General features: G+C 39.6%; 3 protein-coding genes across 3 annotated transcripts; 2 read left to right on the plus strand and 1 right to left on the minus strand.

The window, feature by feature from the left end:
* Nucleotides 1–447: 447 nt before the first annotated feature.
* Nucleotides 448–2,095, minus strand: zgc:194655 (uncharacterized protein LOC794380 homolog). Its single transcript, XM_047386558.1, has 2 exons — nt 1,843–2,095; nt 448–805 (listed from the first exon to the last, which is right to left on the minus strand). Exons 1-2 carry the CDS (start codon nt 1,985–1,987, stop codon nt 672–674), a joined length of 279 nt encoding a protein of 92 aa, XP_047242514.1. The 5' UTR covers nt 1,988–2,095; the 3' UTR covers nt 448–671.
* Nucleotides 2,096–2,667: 572 nt separating this feature from the next.
* LOC124880981 (probable E3 ubiquitin-protein ligase ARI5) lies at nt 2,668–4,389 on the plus strand. Its single transcript, XM_047386451.1, has 4 exons — nt 2,668–2,922; nt 3,107–3,207; nt 3,484–3,657; nt 3,769–4,389. Exons 1-4 carry the CDS (start codon nt 2,832–2,834, stop codon nt 4,222–4,224), a joined length of 822 nt encoding a protein of 273 aa, XP_047242407.1. The 5' UTR covers nt 2,668–2,831; the 3' UTR covers nt 4,225–4,389.
* Nucleotides 4,390–5,263: 874 nt separating this feature from the next.
* On the plus strand, nt 5,264–8,753 carry LOC124881078 (probable E3 ubiquitin-protein ligase ARI5). The gene is made up of 4 exons (XM_047386570.1): nt 5,264–5,404; nt 5,670–5,770; nt 7,806–7,979; nt 8,059–8,753. The coding sequence occupies exons 1-4, from the start codon at nt 5,314–5,316 to the stop codon at nt 8,512–8,514; spliced, it is 822 nt and encodes a 273-aa protein (XP_047242526.1). The 5' UTR covers nt 5,264–5,313; the 3' UTR covers nt 8,515–8,753.
* Nucleotides 8,754–21,744: the final 12,991 nt, after the last annotated feature.

A 21,744-nucleotide genomic window follows, 5' to 3' on the forward strand; every position in this document is an offset into this window, starting at 1 on the left:
GATCACTTTTAACAATCAGAACATTAACATCCAGATGCCTGACTATTAACAGTGTTAATACTCAAACACAAAGCATAAAACTTGTTTAAACTCCGTCAGAGAGACAAGTTCATTCAGATTCAGCTGATTTATCTCCCCACTCATCTTCTCTCTTTACAGATGTGACTGCATCTTCATTTTATTTTAGGTATTTGTATCCACACACTAAACTCAATCTCTGCACAACTTCTCAAAGGAAAGGTTTGAAGACTTTAAATCTGAATTTGAGAAAACCATTGTGCTTGTTTTAACACTGAAAACTGATTTAAAATTGTAAAACGTCTGCTGAACAGTATTAGGATTGTTGGTGCTCATAGAGCACCTGAGAGGTGTGGATCCAGCAGGAAACATCACAATATTGTCAGCATAAAACTTTATTATTGTTACCTTTCAATAAATACACCCAGGCAATGCTTATGTTTAGCTTTATTTTAAGCAACAATCGAAACTTTAATTGAAAACGTATGAATAAGAGAGGGTATTACCATTTAACACACACAAAACATTATCAATATTCTTTGTGGATCATTGAAGCTTTCTTATTTGTAAACAAGAGTCAGGAGTTAACAGGATCCCCTGCAGTCGGTGGCAGCAGCAACGGCAGTTAAACAAGAAGGCCCCGATGGTCTCAGTTACGCTGTCAGTCCTCCAGGGACCTTGATCACCAGGTGGATGACGGACATCTGCTGGATTCCATACTCAGACAGCAGCGAATTGTCTCCTTCCAGCTGTTTGTCCGCAAAGATCAGCCGCAGGTTGTCCTCTCCTTTAAAAACACAAACAAGAAAGCACACAGATATAAATTCGATTTACAAACAGATTTTTATGAATATCATACACATTCAACATTCAAAATTAATTCCTAGAAAAGTTTGTTTGCTTGATCAATGATCAACGAGTAAACAAATCAATTGAGAATATTGTAAAATGTAAACACTATTTTTTAATTCTTAGTTGCAGTACCTGAGGACATAAATTGAGTTGTGGTGATGACGCTGTCAATTATTGAGTGTGTTTTACTTTAAAATGTTCCATCTGCAAATCCACAGGACTTGAGAACAACCTTTTAAGGATACTGCTAAATTGTTTTGTAATGGGTAGTCAGATGGGGGCCGCTTATGGGGGTGGGTGGATGGGGGTCCACACCAAATCCAAAAGCCATCAGAGTTTCAGGAGCTTTATATATGTCACTATGGTATAAAATACAAATGATATCAGATAGAGAAGAATCTTGGTCTTTTTTGGGGCATGTTTTCAACATGGGGGATGAGGGGGTGCAGTTAACTGGACCTGTTACTACGTCATCAGAAGTAGTTCAAGCCATTTGTCTATATTACACATGTTGCATATGTGAATATTCAATGAGCAAACGAATCCGTTTGGTAATTTAAGTATTTATCATTACGTTATTTTACTAAAAGTAACTACTCAGCAAGTTTATACTGAGCTCTGTGGCACTGACAAGCTTAACAGAAATAATGAGTCACTGGAAAATGTACTTTCAATTTAGATTTGCAGGAGCAGTCTCTTCTACAAAACCGGCTTTTTCATGAAGAGGTTTAACTCCGAAATAATAACGTATTCTCATTTATTTTAATTCACAAAACGAACATTAATCCGTCTCAATAGCCTATCCCGTTGATCGGTGAAGTCGAAAATAAATAGCATGTCCTGCTGGCAGACATAAGTAAAACAAAGATACTAAAAATATCGAGCTGCTTCCCACAACCAAACACGTATTTTTTCAGCTGATTCTGAGGGTCCTCTGAGCGTCTCTATTCATTTATTCATTTATTTGTTTACCTGCGGTCTGAGGGAGCCTCTCAGCGATCTTTTCCTTCAGCTGCAGCACCGTCATTTTCTTCATCTGCTCCTCGGTGTTGCAGAGGTCGATCAAAATCTTCTCCCCTCTCACCCCATGAACCACGACCTGGTAGATTTTTCCCATTTTCCAGCCGTCTGCTGCGCTCCTCTCTCTTCCTTCAGCTAAATGAAATACGGGCAAAAACAGCAGGAGGATATGACGTCAGTTAGGGCACCATAAGTTTTTTACTTTCTGTTTTCTGTTTCAAGGAGGGTTGTTGTTCTTATTAAAGCAGCTCTTCCTGATAATTGTCTTCCCACATTTCACCAGGCAGTATCAACAGTCAGCCATGGCTGTTTGTGTCTTATGTGGAGCACTTGTGCATTTGTTGCATAAATACCAACTGAAAATAACTTCAAAACAGTAGTAGCAAACAAAGGCTTACACGAGATTTTAGATTTGTATTGCCTTTATAATTGTTTAACATATTTTTACTTCATATATATTTATTTGTAGCTTATAAGATATGACTGCTGGAAATCACCCTGATTTCCAACAGATGTCACGTGATGGTTAACAGGTTTATTACTGTGGTTGCTTCCTTAAACTCTAAAACATTTTAATTTATAGTTAGTAATTTTAGTAATTAATAATTTTACTACTTTTAATAGCACATACTGTTGTATTTGAAACGATCGGAGGCGTTACTTTTAATTTAAAACAATGCAAAGAAAACATTACACTAAGCTTAATCTTGTTCAAAATGGGATTGACAAGAGAGTAAAAGAAAACTGGTCACGCTGAGATTTTACGTTCACGTGACTTCTTGTAAATTAAAAAGTACTTGAAAGAAAAACAAAAAACTGAAAGTAAAAATCCAGCATTTGCCCTGAAAGCAACACAGCAGCTGCATTAGAGCCCAACTATCGGCTGCAGACAGACGCAAGCTTTTTCAGGACGGGGAGCAGAGGTACTGAGAAGATCCAAAATGAGCAGACCGGGTCAGGACGACAAAAGTTACGACCGAAGAGACACGACGCTGAAATTCGTCAACAGACCTGATGATCTGGATCCGATGCGTAAGGAATAAAATATGTGCTGCATTTAGACCGGTGTTATGATGGTGTACGAGCTGGAATGGTGTTGTAGTTACTTTGCCTATTTCCAGAGAAATGAAAGGAACATTCTGTTTTAGCATCCCCTATAAAAAATATAGACAGATGTGTTTTTTATTGAAGCTTGAACCTGTTTCTGATTTTCCAGCCCCTGAGGAAGGAGACCAGGGTCTCCGAGCGGAAATGTCCTGCGGTCATGCTGTCACTCCGCAGTCTCTGACTGGGTGGTGTCGCAGCCTGCTGGATCAGGTACTTTACGATATTTCAGTAACTTTCATTTAAAAGTGTAGACTCTGGTTCTGACTGTGGCTCGTCCATGTTGAGGGCCAAACCTGTAAAGTAGTGAGCATTATCAGGGCCTATAGGTAGAAGGACAGTAGGACCCAGACAGATGCCCGAAGGGTCTCTAAACATTTAACTCCTCAAATTCAATTCCAAAATCTTATGTATTGCAGGTATGTAAATATAGTGCATAACAGCAAGAATATACTCCAAGTTAATAATATGGATCCCTCAACCTTTCAGGGCCAGTACAAATTTAAGTGCCCAGCTCTACAGGATGGCACTCTGCAGCAGTGTGGTGCTCTGTGGTCTTATGAGGAAGTGCGCCGTCTGGCCGTCCTGACCGCTGAAGAAATGCAGCACTTTGAAGAGAACATGGCCCGTCTGGCAGCTGCAGAGTACTGTGATTTTAAAACAGTAAGTATCATGGTAACTCTAGAATAATTCATCAAACAGTGTTCTGCAGATTTCAGCAATGGGCTAACCTCTTATCTTTTCTTTTCTTCTCTTTTCTTTTCTTTTCAACAGTGCCCAGGCTGTAAGTCCTACATTGAGAGAGAGGAGCTGACTAACCTCTGCGTACAGTGCTTGGTGTGCGTTGAAGATCAGAAGAAAGAGTTCCAGTTCTGCTGGCAGTGTTTGAAGCCTTGGAAAGGTCCAGCTCCTCGCTCTGATCGCTGTGACAATGATGGCTGCATCAACCATGACCTGGAACTGCTCAGGACCTGCAAAACCACCTCCCTTCCTCAGGTGGAGGGGGTTGATGCCTGTCCGTCCATCCGGGCCTGTCCCACCTGTGGACATAAGGTGGAGCACGACAAGACGGGCTGCAAGAACATCATCTGTCCTCGCTGCCAGGTGGAGTTCTGCTTTGTGTGCCTGAAGCTCACTCCTGAGTGTCTGAAGACCAGTTCCTACTTCATCCCCTGCCGTGATGGTGTGGCTCCCAGACAGACAGCCATACCTGTGTGGCACAGAAACTAAAAGAACACAAACTAACTTACGATTAGTAAAATTAAAAACTGTTCCAGGTTTTCTTGTTTACGTTCATTACCATAGTATGTGTTGTTCTGTTTGATCTTATAAGTAGCTTTTCAAAAAGACCTGCTTTTGTGTCCTTTAAAACGAATAAAGTTCATTTTAAACAGATTATAGTTTGATGCCTGGATTCATTGTGTGCATTTGGGTTTATAACTAATGTGTAGGTAGGTGAATAAAACTGAACTGAATTGAATAGGTGATACCAAAGAGTTATACAGAATAAACAAACATGTCATATATACTGTGTTGGCGAGAAGTCATTAGTTGATAAGTATTAGAGGTAATTTTGTCCTTTCCCAGGATTAATAAACAAATTATTCAAGATTCATCCTTTGAACATGAAATATGAAATTTCTTCTGCAGTTTGTACCTGAAAGAAAAGCAGCATTCAAGCATTAGATTGAATTAATTTAATTGTCATTTTATGAGTCTGATCTGACTTTTGATAACTAATGATAGTGAACGGACTTATAGGCTTTCATTTAAAACATCCGATGTCCATATTTATGCCTCCTCCTACCTGGTATATTTAGCTCATCTATAGGGAAGAGGTGGTCTCAGTTATTAATAACTAATAAGTGCTGTCATTATCAGCACCTTGCAGCTACTTCTCCATTAAATCCATTGGAAGCAGCAAGGATAGTTTCCCCTCTAATATACTGACAGTTTGACTTTATACCATGCTGACACCTGCAGGAAATCCCCTTATATTCTGGCAGTGATCATGTGACCAGGGTGTATTTGTTTTCCACTATAATTGCTTCACCAAAAACCTTTGTAACAAAATTCTTTTAAATATTATGTTTAATTTTAATAACTTTGCTCTAAATTACACCACAGCAAAACATCTAAAAACGGCCTGGCAGTATAACTTCATGTAACTCTATAAATAGAAATTTCTTAGAAGAAACTGAAAGTAAAAGCAAATTATTTACTATATGAATAAGTTACAGCCTGCAGCCCCAGAGCTCATTTCCTGGCAGAAGACACTTTGTTACAGGCAACAAACCAGAAGAACTGAGTAGATCTGAAATGAGCAGCTTAGGTCAGGACGAGAAAAGATATGATCCCCTCGACACAACGATGAGTTTTGTCGACAGACCTGATGACCTGGATCCTCTGTGTAAGGGCTAAAAACTATGCTGCTGTTTTTATGTCACTATTCATTTGCTTGTGTTTGTACACTTTATTTACATTGACTTGGACTATTGAAAGAAATGCTGAAATTGTATCACCTGTCACGTTGTACATCTGCAAAGATATTTATCCTACATCTGTTTCAGAATCTTTTCTAAAATAATCGCTGTCAAGTGTTGTTTTCACTTCTTCACTACAATGTCTACTATTTGTAAGAGTCTCCAGTTTAATGTCTGTTCTCCACTCCTTAGCCTCTGAGGATGAAGAAGAGTGTCTCCGAGCTGAAATGTCCTGTGGTCATGCTGTCACCCCACAATCTTTGACTGGGTGGTGCCGCAGCCTGCTGGATCAGGTACTTTCTGACATCGCTCACCTTTTCTATATATGTTCTTAGTTATTAGTTTATTTTTTATTGCTGTACCCTTTAATGTGTTACAAAGAAAAAGTTTTTAGTTTCATATCGTGAAGTTTAGTCTCATTCAAGTCCAGCATAATCCGTCTCCACCTCAATCCAAACAGTAGCATTAATAATAGTGAATTCCACATATATTATAGTCCATTTCAATCAAATGTATTTGTTTATTTATTGTGTTGTATCCATGAAAGTTGTACATAATTCCACATGTTGTGGTCGGTCATGTGCAATCCAAAGTTTGGACACCCTGTGTCCATTGTCCTTCCTAAGTTTAGAAATAAATGAATCCCTGGCCTTTAAATAACCACTCTATGAATCAGAATCAGAATCAGAATCAGAATCAGAAAAGCTTTATTGCCAAGTACGTTTTTGGACATACAAGGAATTTGTTTTGGCGTAGTCGGTGCAATACAGTACAAATTAAACAGTATAAACATATCTACAATATAATATAAATATATGTGCACAGTTTTAAGTGAGTGAGAGTAAATGTAGAGCAGTATAGGATGCAAGAGCAATACAACAGTGCAGGTGATCATTGTGCAAGTAAAGCAGGAGTCCAAGCTGAGCGTTAATGTAACGCATAGAGTTACAGGTTACAGGTGTCCTGTCAGCAAAAAATGGGGGGTGTGGGGGAAAGGGAGAGTGTCAAGGTGGTTTCCGGGCTTTGTTAACAAGGCTGGTGGCAGATGGGAAAAAACTGTTCTTGTGGCGTGAGGTTTTGGTCCGGATGGACCGCAGCCTCCTGCCAGAGGGGAGAGTTTCAAAGAGTCTGTGACCAGGGTGGGAGGGATCAGCCAGAATCTTCCCTGCCCGCTTCAGGGTCCTGGAGGTGTACAGTTCCTGGAGCGACAGTAGACTGCAGCCAATCACCTTCTCAGCAGACCGAATGACACGCTGCAGCCTGCCCTTATCCTTGGCTGTAGCAGCGGCGTACCAGATGGTGATGGAGGAGGTGAGGATGGTCTCAATGATGGCTGTGTAGAAGTGCACCATCATAGTCTTTGGCAGGTTGAATTTCTTCAGCTGCCGCAGGAAGAACATCCTCTGCTGGGCTTTCTTAATGAGGGAGCTGATGTTTGGCTCCCACTTGAGATCCTGGGAGATGATGGTTCCCAGGAAGCGGAAAGATTCCACAGTGTCAATTATGGAGTCACAGAGGGTGATGGGGGCAGGTGGGGCTGGGTTCTTCCTGAAGTCCACAACCATCTCTACTGTCTTTAGAGCGTTGAGCTCAAGGTTGTTCTGGCTGCACCAGTCCAACAGATGGTCCACCTCCCATCTGTACGCGGACTCGTCACCATCAGAGATGAGTCCGATCAGGGTGGTGTCGTCCGCAAACTTCAGAAGCTTGACAGACTGGTTACTGGAGGTGCAGCTGTTGGTGTAGAGGGAGAAGAGCAGAGGAGAGAGAACACAGCCTTGGGGGGAACCAGTGCTGATGGTCAGGGAGTCAGAGACGTGCTTCCCCAGCCTCACGCGCTGCTTCTTGTCAGACAGGAAGTCAGTGATCACCACAGAGGCCTGTATTTTCTATTTCTAAGATATAGACGTAGAGGGAACATGATCACTTGGTGCATATCTGAGTCACTAACTAGTGCCATGATGAGAGATAATCAGTGTTATTCTCTTCGCCTATCAATGGCCACAGTGTTATGGTTTATTAGAGTATTTTGGGAGGATGTTTATGAAGGCTTTTCATTTTTCCTTACATTTTCATGTCTCTGTCCTTCTTGTAAAAAAGCACCAGGTGTCGATGACTACAATCATGTTCAAAGGTTGATCAAAATATCACAGTACTCAGTAGGCTGAGTCCTGCTTTCCTAAAAAAGGCATTTGCTTATATTATAAAAATCACAAGTCCTAATTACTTGTATTTAAAACGGGACCATGAAATATCACCCCTCCTCAAGGTTTAAATCCAGTTGCAACATGTTTATGATTACTTGTTGTGTTTGTCTGAACTTCTTAGGGCCAGTACAAGTTCAGGTGTCCTGCTATAAATGAAGACACCCAGGAGAAATGTGGTGCTATTTGGTCTTATCGAGAGGTGCGGCGCCTGGCAGACCTGAGCGCTGAAGAAATGGAGTACTTTGAAGAGAACATCGCTCGTCTGGTGGCTGCAGAGTACCAGGAATTTAAATCAGTAAGTGCCTCTGACCTCAGATCAGTCTTGACTCTAACAGTAACTGTTCTACTACATCTATTGTGTCTTTTTCTCACAGTGCCCTGGATGTAAGACCTATGTTGAAAGAAAGAACCTGACTAACCTCTGCACACAGTGCTTGGTGTGTGCTGCAGATAAGAAGAAAGTGTTCCAGTTCTGCTGGCAGTGCTTGAAGCCTTGGAAAGGTCCAGCTCCTCGCTCTGATCGCTGTGACAATGATGGCTGCATCAACCATGACCTGGAACTGCTCAGGACCTGCAAAACCACATCCTTTCTCCAGGTGAGGGGGGTTCATGCCTGTCCCTCCATCCGGGCCTGTCCCACCTGTGGTCAGAAGGTGGAGCACGACAAGACGGGCTGCAAGAACATCATCTGTCCTCGCTGCCAGGTGGAGTTCTGCTTTGTGTGCCTGAAGCTCACTCCTGAGTGTCTGAAGACCAGTTCCTACTTCATCCCCTGCAGTGATGGTGTGGCTCCCAGACAGACATCCATACCTGTGTGGCGCAGGAAGTAAAACTGCAGAAAAACAGGGTCCCAGCTGATCTCCTTTTACTGGAACTTGGTTGAAAGATTCCCAGGAATTAAAAATGTTACAGGTAGTTTTGTTCATGTTCATTAACTGCAAAACTCCTTAATTTCTATTTATCATCAAATGATATCTGCAAGATTTTTATTCTTATGTAATAATTTGACTCTACAACAAATTCTTTGATTTCATTTTAAATAAAAAAAATAAATTTTTAACTCAAAGCATATGACATCTGCCTCAAACAAGTTTGTCCATCTTTAATTTACCTTTAGTCTGGACATTATCATGTACACTCACCGACCACTTTTTTTAGGTACATCTGTCCAACTTCTCGTTAATGCAAATTTCTAATCAGCCAATCACATGGCAGCACCTCAATGCATTTAGGCATGCAGACATGGTGAAGATGACCTGCTGCAGTTCAAACCGAGCATCAGAATGGGGAAGAAAGGTGATTTAAGTGACTTTGAACGTGGCATGGTTGTTGGTGCCAGACGGACTGGTCCGAGTATTTCAGAAACTGCTGATCTACTGGGATTTTCACGCACTACCATCTCTAGGGTTTACAGAGAATGGTCCAGAAAAGAGAAAATATCCAGTGAGCAGCAGTTCTGTGGGCGCAAATGCCTTGTTGATGCCAGAGGTCAGAGGAGAATGGCCAGACTGGTCCAAGCTGATAGAATGGCAACAGTAACTCAAATAACCACTTGTTACAACCAAGGCATGCAAAAGAGCAGCTCTGAACACGCAACACGTCAAACCTTGAGGCAGATGGGCTACAGCAGCAGAAGACCACACCAGGTGCCACTCCTGTCAGCTAAGAACAGGGAACTGAGGCTACAATTCACACAGGCTCATCAAAATTGGACAATAGAAGATTGGAAAAACGTTGCCTGGTCTGATGAGTCTCGATTTCTGCTGCGACATTCCAATGGTAGGGTCAGAATTTGGCGTCAACAACATGAAAGCATGGATCCATCCTGTCTTGTATCAATGGTTCGGGCTGCTGGTGGTGGTGTAATGGTGTGGAGAATATTTTCTTTGCACACTTTGGGCCCCTTAGTACCAATTGAGATTCGTGTCAACGCCACAGCCTACCTGAGTTATTGTTGCTGACCATGTCCATCCCTTTATGACCACAGTGTACCTATCTTCTTATGGTTACTTCCAGCAGGATAACGCGCCATGTCATAAAGCATGAATCATCTCAGACTGGTTTCTTGAACATGACAATGAGTTCACTGAACTCAAATGGCCTCCACAGTCACCAGATATCAATCCAATAGAGCACCTTTGGGATGTGGTGGAACGGGAGATTCACATCATGGATGTGCAGCCGACAAATCTGCAGCATCTGTGTGATGCTATCATGTCAATATGGACTAAACTCTCTGAGGAATGTTTCCAGTACCTTGTTGAATCTATGCCATGAAGGTTTAAGGCAGTTCTGAAGGTAAAAGGGGGTCCAACCCGGTACTAGCAAGGTGTACCTAATAAAGTGGCCGGTGAGTGTATATCTACAGTACGTGAAAGGATTTGTGTTGTTGTCATCCTAATAGCATGAAGATATTTGGCACATCATCCATATTTTTTATCCATGGCTGGTTACAAAGTTACAAAGTCAGATGTTAAAATAGTAATTATTAAACTCATTGTGGTATCTGGTAGAGAAAGGTCAAGACCTGCCAGAAGTAGATTTTTTTGCTTTGCTAAAAAGCATACAGGTCCTTCTCAAAACATTTGCATATTGTGATAAAGTTCATTATTTTCCATAATGTCATGATGAAAATTTAACATTCATATATTTTAGATTCATTGCACACTAACTGAAATATTTCAGGTCTTTTATTGTCTTAATACGGATGATTTTGGCATACAGCTCATGAAAACCCAAAATTCCTATCTCACAAAATTAGCATATCATTAAAAGGGTCTCTAAACGCGCTTTGAACCTAATCATCTGAATCAACGAGTTAACTCTAAACACCTGCAAAAGATTCCTGAGGCCTTTAAAACTCCCAGCCTGGTTCATCACTCAAAACCCCAATCATGGGTAAGACTGCCGACCTGACTGCTGTCCAGAAGGCCACTATTGACACCTTCAAGCAAGAGGGTAAGACACAGAAAGAAATTTCTGAACGAATAGGCTGTTCCCAGAATGCTGTATCAAGGCACCTCAGTGGGAAGTCTGTGGGAAGGAAAAAGTGTGGCAGAAAACGCTGCACAACGAGAAGAGGTGACCGGACCCTGAGGAAGATTGTGGAGAAGGGCCGATTCCAGACCTTGGGGAACCTGCGGAAGCAGTGGACTGAGTCTGGAGTAGAAACATCCAGAGCCACCGTGCACAGGCGTCTGCAGGAAACGGGCTACAGGTGCCGCATTCCCCAGGTCAAGCCACTTTTGAACCAGAAACAGCGGCAGAAGCGCCTGACCTGGGCTACAGAGAAGCAGCACTGGACTGTTGCTCAGTGGTCCAAAGTACTATTTTCGGATGATAGCAAATTCTGCATGTCATTCGGAAATCAAGGTGCCAGAGTCTGGAGGAAGACTGGGGAGAAGGAAATGCCAAAATGCCAGAAGTCCAGTGTCAAGTACCCACAGTCAGTGATGGTCTGGGGTGTCGTGTCAGCTGCTGGTGTTGGTCCACTGTGTTTTATCAAGGGCAGGGTCAATGCAGCTAGCTATCAGGAGATTTTGGAGCACTTCATGCTTCCATCTGCTGAAAAGCTTTATGGAGATGAAGATTTCATTTTTCAGCACGACCTGGCACCTGCTCACAGTGCCAAAACCACTGGTAAATGGTTTACTGACCATGGTATCGCTGTGCTCAATTGGCCTGCCAACTCTCCTGACCTGAACCCCATAGAGAATCTGTGGGATATTATGAAGAGAACGTTGAGAGACTCAAGACCCAACACTCTGGATGAGCTAAAGGCCGCTATCGAAGCATCCTGGGCCTCCATAAGACCTCAGCAGTGCCACAGGCTGATTGCCTCCATACCACGCCGCATTGAAGCAGTCATTTCTGCAAAAGGACTCCCGACCAAGTATTGAGTGCATAACTGTACATGATTATTTGAAGGTTGACGTTTTTTGTATTAAAAACACTTTTCTTTTATTGGTTGGATCAAATATGCTAATTTAGTGAGATAGGAATTTTGGGTTTTCATGAGCTGTATGCCAAAATCATCCGTATTAAGACAATAAAAGACCTGAAATATTTCAGTTAGTGTGCAATGAATCTAAAATATATGAATGTTAAATTTTCATCATGACATTATGGAAAATAATGAACTTTATCACAATATGCTAATATTTTGTGAAGGACCTGTATTTAATGGTAAACTTAATATCTTGTTTGCTGGTCCCAATGACGTCTAAAAATCTAACCAAAAACGTTTGTAATTTGTTTAATGTGTATAAATCCTATTTGTTTAAGAAACAATAAAGTGTTTAGCATTAAACTAATAACTGTGAGTTTAGCAAATCCAGGTTTACCTGAAAAGTACAGTACATAAATTGCAACAATATCTTAAAATACCCAGTAGATGGAACCATTGCCTCCTAAATAACACTGCATAGTCGTATTACTTCCTTCTCAGTAGTCCCCAACCCTGGTCCTCAGGGCCCACTGTCCTGCATGTTTGCCAAACACTTTATTTAAATTAATGCTTCATTCACAGGCAGAAGCTCAATAAAAATGATATTTTAAACAGAAATGTCAAGCTTTTGAAAAGTATGTTCATTGCCATGCACTCAATACTTGCTACGCCTCCTTTTGCGTAAATTGTGTAAGTGATGGTTGCTTCTGTGGCATGGTAGAGACATATAGAGGTTTCTGATGCATCCAGGCTTCACTCCTGTTCAGCTGCATGAAGGGATATTCCATGATGAGCTATAACTAGCTGAGGGTTCAGGAACACCATGTGAAGCATTTCCATAAAGAAATGCATCCTTAAGAAGAATAAAGGTTGATCATTTTCTTTTAGCGTATTAATCATTTTCCCAGAAACTTCAATGATTATTTATGTAGTGATGATGCATCATTTCAAGGCTTCTTGCATGAATTACTGCATCAATGCGCCGTGGCATAGAAGTGATCAGCCTGTGGCACTGCGTAGGTGTAATGGAAGCCCAGGTTGCTTTGATAGCTGCCTTCAGGTCATCTGGGTCTGGAGTCTCTCATCTTCTTCTTGACAACAGCCCATAGTTTTTCTATGAGGTTCAGGTCAGGGGAGTTTGCTGGCCAATCAAGAACAGGAACACCATGGCTAGTGAAGCAGCTTTTGGTACATTTGGCAATGTGTGCAGGTGTCAAGTCCTGCTGGAAAATAAAATCAGCATCTCCATACAGCTTGTCAGCAAAGGGAAGCATGAAGTGCTCTAGAATCTCCTGGTAGATGGTTGCATTGACTGTGGACTACAGAAAACCCAGTGGACCAACGCCAGCAGATGACATGGCACCCCAAACCATCACTGACTGTGGAAACTTCACACTGGACTTTAAGAAACATGGATTCTGTGCCTTTCTGCTCTTCCTCCAGACTCTGGAACCTCGATTTCCAAATGAAATGCAGAATTTACTTTCATCTGAAAACAGAACTTTGGGGTATTGAGCAACAGTCCAGTTCCTTTTCTGTCATAATGTAGCGTTTCTTTAAACTCTGAGGAGAACACAACCACAGATTCAGGACAGCGTTTTAACAGATTTATTTTGTTAAGAAAAAGGAACAAGGTGAGACAGGGACCCAGGCAATGACAGCAGTAGACTGATTCTTCTCTGGAAGGGAAGGTGACAAGGTTATGGTTATCCCAGGAGAATTTCAAGGTGTTTTCTTTTAGAAGGGTTTGTTCAGGAACTTACAGCCAGAGCGGTTGTGGTTTAGCTGGGGAGGTAAGTCTTTCCTCCGAGATGGAGGTTGGCAGGATGAGTGTGGTAGGCGGCAGTTTCCTTTCTTTCCTTTAGCTCTTAAGTGATGACTCAGTTTAAGCGTTCCCACGTAGGAGGGTGGACAGGCAGGTGACAACAGAAATAAGGTTCTCCAAAAAAAACCTCACCCAAGCCAGGGCCAGAAGCTGAGAAGGCAGGGAGACTCACGGTGGGAGATGAGGAACGAAACCTTGAAGCTCGCTCAGAAAACAGATCACAGGACTAGGAGCCTTAAAAACCCATCAGGCAAGGTCTGGGGAAAAAGACAAGAGAAAATTCCGATTAGGTTCAGCAAAATGTATGCACAAGCACTGCACAGCACGGTCAGTACCGCAAAAATGTAGCAACAGGCTGACGTCTCCCTCCTGGTCTCAGCTCCTTAAGAAGGCCAGTGATTAGGCCCTGATCAGCAGCACCTCCCAGGAAACACTCTAGAGCAGACGGTGGAAAGAAACACACATACACTGCGCACCAACACAGAGCCCTGACATTTTCTCTGTCTTCTCTGATTCAGGAGTGGCTTGACACGAGAAATACGACATTTGGAGACCATGTCTAGTATTCGTCTGTGTATGGTGGCTCTTGATGTGCCTACTCCAGTCTCAGTATGCTCCTTGCGAAGCTCCCCTAAATTCTTAAATGGGTTTTGCTTGTTAATCCTCTCAAAGATGCGGTTCTACCTGTTGCTGGTGCATCTTTATCCACCACACTTCTTCTGACCTGCTTCACATCGCTACTTCTTCCCACTTTTTCAGATCTTCATCTGCCACCGATCTTATTGTTTCTTTTACCCATCTTATAACCATCGGGAACATGGTTTTCGGTTACTCTGTCCCTCGGCTCTGGAACTTGCTTCCTCCAGTCATTAGGAATATAGTTTATCTTCCCTTATTCAAGCCACAGCTGAAAACACACCTTTTCAAAGGATTATTCACTTTCACACTGATTTTAACTGTTGTCAATAGTCGTTCACTGACTTGGTATTTTAATTAGTTATTTTATTGATTATTTATTCATTTATTTGTTCTTCTCTGTAAGTTGACCTTGGGTTTCAGAAAGGCGCCCTAAAACAAAATGTAAAACCAGCTTCTTCAGCAGTTACCTTTTGTGGCTTACCCTCCTTGTGAAGGGTGTCGATGGCTGTCTTTTGCACATCTGTGAAGTCAGCAGTCTTCCCCATGATTGTGCAGCCTATGACCCAGACTGAGAGACCGTTTAAAGGTTCAGGAAACATTTGCAGGTGTTTGGAGTTAATTAACTGATTAGGGTGTGACAGCATCAGTGTCCAATAATGAATTTTTTCACAATATTCTAATTTTCTGAGAGACAGAATTTTATTTATTTGTATTTTTTACCTGTAAGCCATAATCATCAAAACGATTATAAACAAAGGATTTGAATATATCACTCTATGTGCAATGATTCAATATAATATATGAGTTTCAGTTTTGGAGATGACTGGCAAAAAATATTGCACTTTTACGCAATATATTAATTGTTGAGATTTACCTGAATGTGCTTAATGTAAGTCGTATTCCTTGATGGTTGTGGCCTCTTTTACCAGGACAATGCATCCTCACATGGAGCAAGATGGTTCAGGAATGGTTTGAAGGCCCAACAAAATAAGCTTAAGGTGTTGACTCCAAATTCCCAGATCTCAATCCAGTTAAGCATCTGTGGGATGTGCTGGATAAACAAGTGTGATAGATGGACATCTCACTTCATAACCAAATACAAAGATAGTGTATGTTGATATCTTGAATCAAAACATCTTAGTGTATTTTGATAACAAGATTATAGAGTCTAAAGTCTAGATAGTATCATTAGTCGGGGATGCAAGCATCTCAAATGGAAAATTTTGTTCTTTTGCACAGTAGGCATCTCAAGTTAAAGTCAATAAAACGTAGTTGTCATTAGGATGACTGACAACATTTACAGTAACAGAGAGGTGATCTACAAGGAAGTAACTTTATCACTTCATATTTCTATTGCATTCCTGTGAACCTGCCACCTATCATGTTTTATGGATGTTACCCACCCTAGAAGGTGTAAAGTGTGCACAGCTGTGGCACATAGTCTTAACAGGGAAATTAACTGTTACTGTTTGGGATAGCAAGAAAATGGGTGCTGTAATTGTTTTCATCAGTGAACATCTGCGATATGAAAATTACTTAGTGTGAAATTTGATGATGCATTTAAACAAGCCTATTGATTTGCTGACAATAAGCGAGGCTAAACTTAAGACAGCATACAAGTAAAAGAAGTCTATGCTTTATTTATATGTTCACTTCACCTTAGAGATAGTAGAACAATCCTCTACATCTAATTGTTCTGATAGTGGGAACAATTAAAATGTCCCTTTAGATCCTTTCAGTTCATGACATGATAAATAAAGTTTCATAGCTGCTCATTTATAGTGATAGGACCATAAATTAATTCAAGAAATCATTGGAGCTTTTATATTGCATCTCTTAAATCTGATCTCAGTATTATGAACATGATAAACTTTTGTTACTGGGAAAAATGTGAAACGATACAGAGCAGAACACCAGTGACCTTAAAACCACCATAACCTCAAAGTTGATCATAACTTTGCAAGGAAAAAGATTGAATTTCAACCTCTGGCACTGTTAGAGCCTCTGTGGGCACATTTTATTATAAAAGTACTGTAACCTCCTTAAATTTGACATGGTTCACCAGCAGCTATTTAACAGATAAAAATGATTCAGTTTTCTCCTTTGTACAAATAATTTTAAGCCGTTGGAAATCTAAAACATCGGCTGCTTTAAGAAGTCCCTTAGCATTCAAGCAGACCTATAATATTGCTCTCTGAAAAGGGGTAAATGACTCTTAAACAAAGGACAGAAAGACTTAAGAACATTTCTTTCTTCCATGGCTTGTAAATACAATGGACTCTGGTAAGTTATACAAAAAATATGATTAACACGGTTATTAGCACTGTTGCATTGCTGCATGAAGGTCCAAGGCTTCAATCTGGGCTGCATGGAGTTTGTACACATGCTGGTACTGGTTCATGTGCTACATGGGCTTCCTCCCACAGTTCATAAACATGTATGTTAGGTTAGTTGGTCTCTGTTAATTATCCTTAGATCTGAATCTCTGTGTGGCCGTTCTGTTTTTAGCATTTGCTCAGTATCTCACTATGGGGTATACTTCCCTACATATCCCTCATAAGCTCCGTCAGTCATGATCAACTAGCAGCTGTGACACTGATGTCTAGCAGAGGGACATCCTCCTCTTATACTATATAATCATCCTTTTCTTGGTTCACATGAAATCAATTAGTTGCACAGTGATGTCTAATTGTTTTCCTGTGAAATATAAAGAGTTTGCTTCAATTGTGAAAGCTATCCAATAGTTGAGCTAATAAAAGCACACTTGAAGTATCTGAAATTTTGTCTTCTTTCAAAAAATGGAAGGATTGACATTATTGGCAGTAGATGCTCAAATAAGCCAATAAGTGAAGTCCCACAAAGTTCAATTATTTATTTTCTGACTGATCTCTCTCTTCTGGGTTTTGGAGGCACATGGAACAATTTTTAACAAAAAACTAAACACACCATCAAAATCAGAGCTAATGATGCTATACTCAAGTTTAAATTCAGTGAAAAAACTTTAAGCTTTATAATAATCTAATGCTTTTTTTTTAAGGAAAATTTCACATACATAATGCTACTGTACATAAAGTCACTGTTATTTTTGCTTCTTCTGTTCAGCCTCAATTTGCTTTTTTATTTTATCTTTAAGTGACTGTAAAAATATTTGAAAATAGGTGCTGGATCAGCACAAACGTTTCAACTTATTCACTATGAGTAGGACGCTCGTTTACTCCTCACATGACGTGAATCAGGGCAACAATCAAGGTAAGAATTCCCTAAAGACATCAATAAAAAGTGAATTTCAAGCAAAAACGTATACATTTCTTTTACAAATGAACTTCCACATTCAAAGAGTACAATGGGTTCACAAACCAAGGAGCAACGTGTTACCTGAACAGTGTGTTACAGGTGTTTATGACGGAGGAGTTCAGAGAGGCTGTGAAGAGGTTTAGGAATAAATAAAAAATAGGCTATCATTCCAGATTTTACAAGACATGTGAAGTGTGCCATTTTTATATAACTTTTGAATCTCTTTCAACATTCTCTTAACAGATGCTAAAATAAATATTAACGTGGCATTGATCCACAACTCCAAACCCTATTTACAAATCTGACAAAGAGAACAGCAGAAACCACAGACGTTACCACGACGTTGCATATTAAAAACGGTAAGGTACAAAATGCGTTAAGCAAATTGTTTTTATCAAACATAAATCTGTGTTCTCTTTTATTTTAATGGAATATTCTTCCTTAAATTTCCTCAGTTAATGAACCGCATGACACTTCTGAGTACTTTGAAAGGATTTTGACAAAGACCAGTGATAAGGCTTCACAGGTAAATCAAAAATCAAGTTGTAATCAGCGGAACATAAGAAAAAATTATGATATAAAACATATGGAAAATAAATGCTTGGTATATATTTTGATCTCTTATTTTTCTTTTTTAATTAGGTTCTCAGATTTTCAAAGGACAGTTAACATACAGGACTGATTGTCAATGTGGTAAAAAAAAACTCCCGAATTTGAAATACCCCAGCTTCAGAAGTAAGTCACTGTCCTTTCTTTTACTGTTTCATTTATGCTCCTAATTCTAATATGACTTTAATGTCTTTCCGTGCATCTCTCACTAGATCCCAGAGTGCCTATCTTCTGTTTTACAAAAAGAAAAGTAAGTAGTAGACAATTTTAATGCTGCCTTACTTTACAATAACTTGCACAGAGTTTACTTGATAATTGTTTTCCATTTGATATTTCAGATTCTGGCACACAAGATGAAAGACAAGTGTTTGCCATGGCGGGTCTACCATTGAACAACAACATCACAGCCTGGTGTCAAAATGTTAACAGGAGTGAAAGAGGCATTTTATGACTACAGTAATGAAGAGGTTACTGACAGTAGGGATCATACCAAGAAGAATAAACAAAGCGGCAGCTGGTTAAATGAAGACCAAAGAAACAGATATAATTCGAGTACCAGACTACAAAAGGAATGCGAGGGTATGAAAATTTCAGGGAATGTGAAGGAGTGGACAGAAGGTTGTTGTGGATTTTCTTATCAAAGTGGGAGAGAAGACAACTCATTAACAAGAGAAAGACCGGACTTTATCTTTATAAGTTTATTCAAAGGCATTTCAGCATTTGAAGACTCTGTCACTGAGCAAGTCAGAGAAGCAGACCCCCGAACAGAATTTACAGACAGTATTTAAACAGTATTTGGGTGTTACCTCAACTAAAAAGAGTTTAGAAATATAGCCCCTAGTCCCTCCCCGGGTCAGAGGTAACAGAGTTATTTATGAGGGCACCCATCTACCATCCCTTGAGATACAACACTTCAGGGAGTGTTAACCATAAAACTCCTGATAATGAATTTAGAGCCCCTCTGCTCTTAAGAAACCAAAACACAGAGGTCAGAAAGAGAGAGGTAAAGGAAAGTTCTGAGCACTAAAATAATTTTCCACAACAAGGTCAACACCTTCATACCAGCAAAAAGGTAGAAAATATGTTTTCAAAACAGGACCATTTCAAAATGCAAACAAGACTGATTTGACACAAAATGTCAAAATTCTGAACACAGAACAAATAAACAAATAGATAGTTCCTCCAACAAATAGGTGTGTAGGGAAGAATCAATAAAGCAGCAGCCACAGGGACAGGAGAGGACGGTTCAGATGCACGATAAAGTACAGAAACAAGATCCACAACAGAAACTAAAGAAAAATTTGAAACAAAATCTAGTCCATGTGTCAGTCCATGTGTCAGTGTCAAGTGTTAAACAAGAATATGTTAAAGCCAAAGCTGTTACTGAATATGATGTCAATCAAAAGGAACAAGACAATAAAGGGGATGATGATCAAAATGATAATCACCTGATAACCACAGAATCTAAAATGGAAAGTAAGAAACAGGGAGATCTTAGTCATGAAAAGATGGAAACGGAAAACTCTACAACAAGACGAAAATTACTTCAATGTCCACAAAAGATTGATTTTTGTTTACCCAATTTTCTACACAGTAGAACAAAGCACCATATTAACAGTGAGCAGGAAGAAAGTACAGAGGTTGATACAAGGCCTATATTTCATAATTTGACATTGGAGTCAACTTCACAAAGTTTTGAAAAAAAGGAGAAGAAACAAAATAGATCTACATTCTGTTGATCATTAAAAACTTATCTAAAGTATTTTTACTAGAAATTGTGGTATGCTGGATCTAATGTTTTTCCCTTCTTAGATTGTGGTTGAAATAAAACATTTGTTGGGATTTCATTAAACTTGAAAATTGCTTAAAACTTTATTACTTTTAATACTTCTATTAGATGGAGCCTTGGTGTAAATTCTGGATTTTTATTGGGCTCACCCAGTTTGACAGTAAGGTTCTGTAAAATGTTTCAAGATGTATGGTTCTCCAGAAAAGGTGACCAAAGCTCAAATGTTTGTGGAAGTCAGAGCTTGTGTCATCCTGACCTGTTGATTTATATTTTCCTTTTAAAAAGAGATAAACACAAATGATTTTATGAAAATGTTGAGCAAAAGAAAACATTTGTTCACTAGGTAACATATTTAAAATGAGCAGATAACACAATGTATTTTAAATCAGTGTAAGGCAATCACTATAGAAAAGATAAGATTTAAATGTTAAAAGTTATGTTTTCTTGTTTTACGTTTGTGTTACTTTGCTGGAAACTATTAGTTTAAATAACTTTAAGAAATGTATGGATTGCCAAAGAGGCCACTCTCACTATTCTTTTTACTTTTATTCGTTTTACTGTTTATGAACATTACACTGGACTTGCTAGAACTTCACGGTTCACGTGATCATGGGAGATGATTTTGCATTTTATGATAAACTTCTTTGTTTCCTTTTGGATAATTTTGAAATTCTAAAGCTGAATGTAAAATGGAATAATTTTCTGAAGAAAGTGGGAAATAAAGTCTTAAATGAACTCTTCTTCCTCTGATGCCATTATTATAAAGTATTGTATTGATTTGATATAAATTCATGCTTTAATGATTCAAAAAGGAAAGTTATATTATAGCAATAAAAAAATAAACAAGAAACAGCCAGTAGTAATTAAAAAAGGTTCTAGCATTTAGGCACCTAAACTACATGACTTCATTCCACTATTTAGGTCATGCACAGTGTCACATGCAGGATATTGTGTTGCAACACAATAACATTGACTTCTCTACAGACTAAGAATATGACATGAAGATACATATTATTTCTTTCCACCTAGCTGACAAGTTTAGAAGGTGGAAGCTTAGTTTTATGACCAGTTGAAGTATATTTATGATGATGCTTTATTTAATTACGGTATGTGATTCTCACTTGAATATCATCATGCCATAATATTCTGTCTACATAAGACCTGGCTGCTTGGGAGGTTTGCCAGGAGATAATATCTTCTGTTCAACACTCTCTCAATGTAGTCTCTTTACATTAAGAGAAGATTAATTAATTGTCTGGAGCGTGGGTGTCCAAAATAATTTTTATATATTCTCAACCAGCATAAGGAGTAAGCAGTCTGTTTTTTGGTTCTGCATACAATACACTTGTTTAGATGTTTGAAAGTGTTGAAGGTTAAATTTGTCTGATAAACCATTTGAATATTGATCTGGACAAATGTTTTAGATTACAGTCCTCCTGGAAATTGTACTGATTACATATTTCCATTTTTCTGGCAAAGGCTACTAGATGTTTATTTAAATTGTTCTGGTATTTGAAAGGTCTTTTTTACTTACATTATTGCATGAGTAAAACTCATCTGACCAAATCACACATTTCTAGTGAAAGTCCACGTACACTTGATCAAGCTCCAAATATTTACATTTGTGATGGTAAATCAGAAGATTATTTCTCCTGGCAAAACTCCCAGACAGTCAGTTGTCATGTAGATATCATGCAATTGTTTCTGTAGTCCTGTCCAGGGTGTACCCCGCCTCTCGCCCATAGACTGCTGGAGATAGACACCAGCTTCCCCGCGACCCACTATGGAATAAGCAGTAGAAAATGACTGACTGACTGACTGTTTCTGTAGACTTGTAGACCTCAAAGATTCCCCTCTTTGTGTCCCATAAAGTTGGTGAAGATATGTTTTTTTTCCTCTGGTAGGTAAAATGATCTGCCTTACTGTCCTCACTTTGTATGGTGGCAAGATAAACTTGG

Source organism: Girardinichthys multiradiatus, chromosome 14 (genome assembly GCF_021462225.1).
Source record: "Girardinichthys multiradiatus isolate DD_20200921_A chromosome 14, DD_fGirMul_XY1, whole genome shotgun sequence".
NCBI classification, from domain to species: domain Eukaryota; kingdom Metazoa; phylum Chordata; class Actinopteri; order Cyprinodontiformes; family Goodeidae; genus Girardinichthys; species Girardinichthys multiradiatus.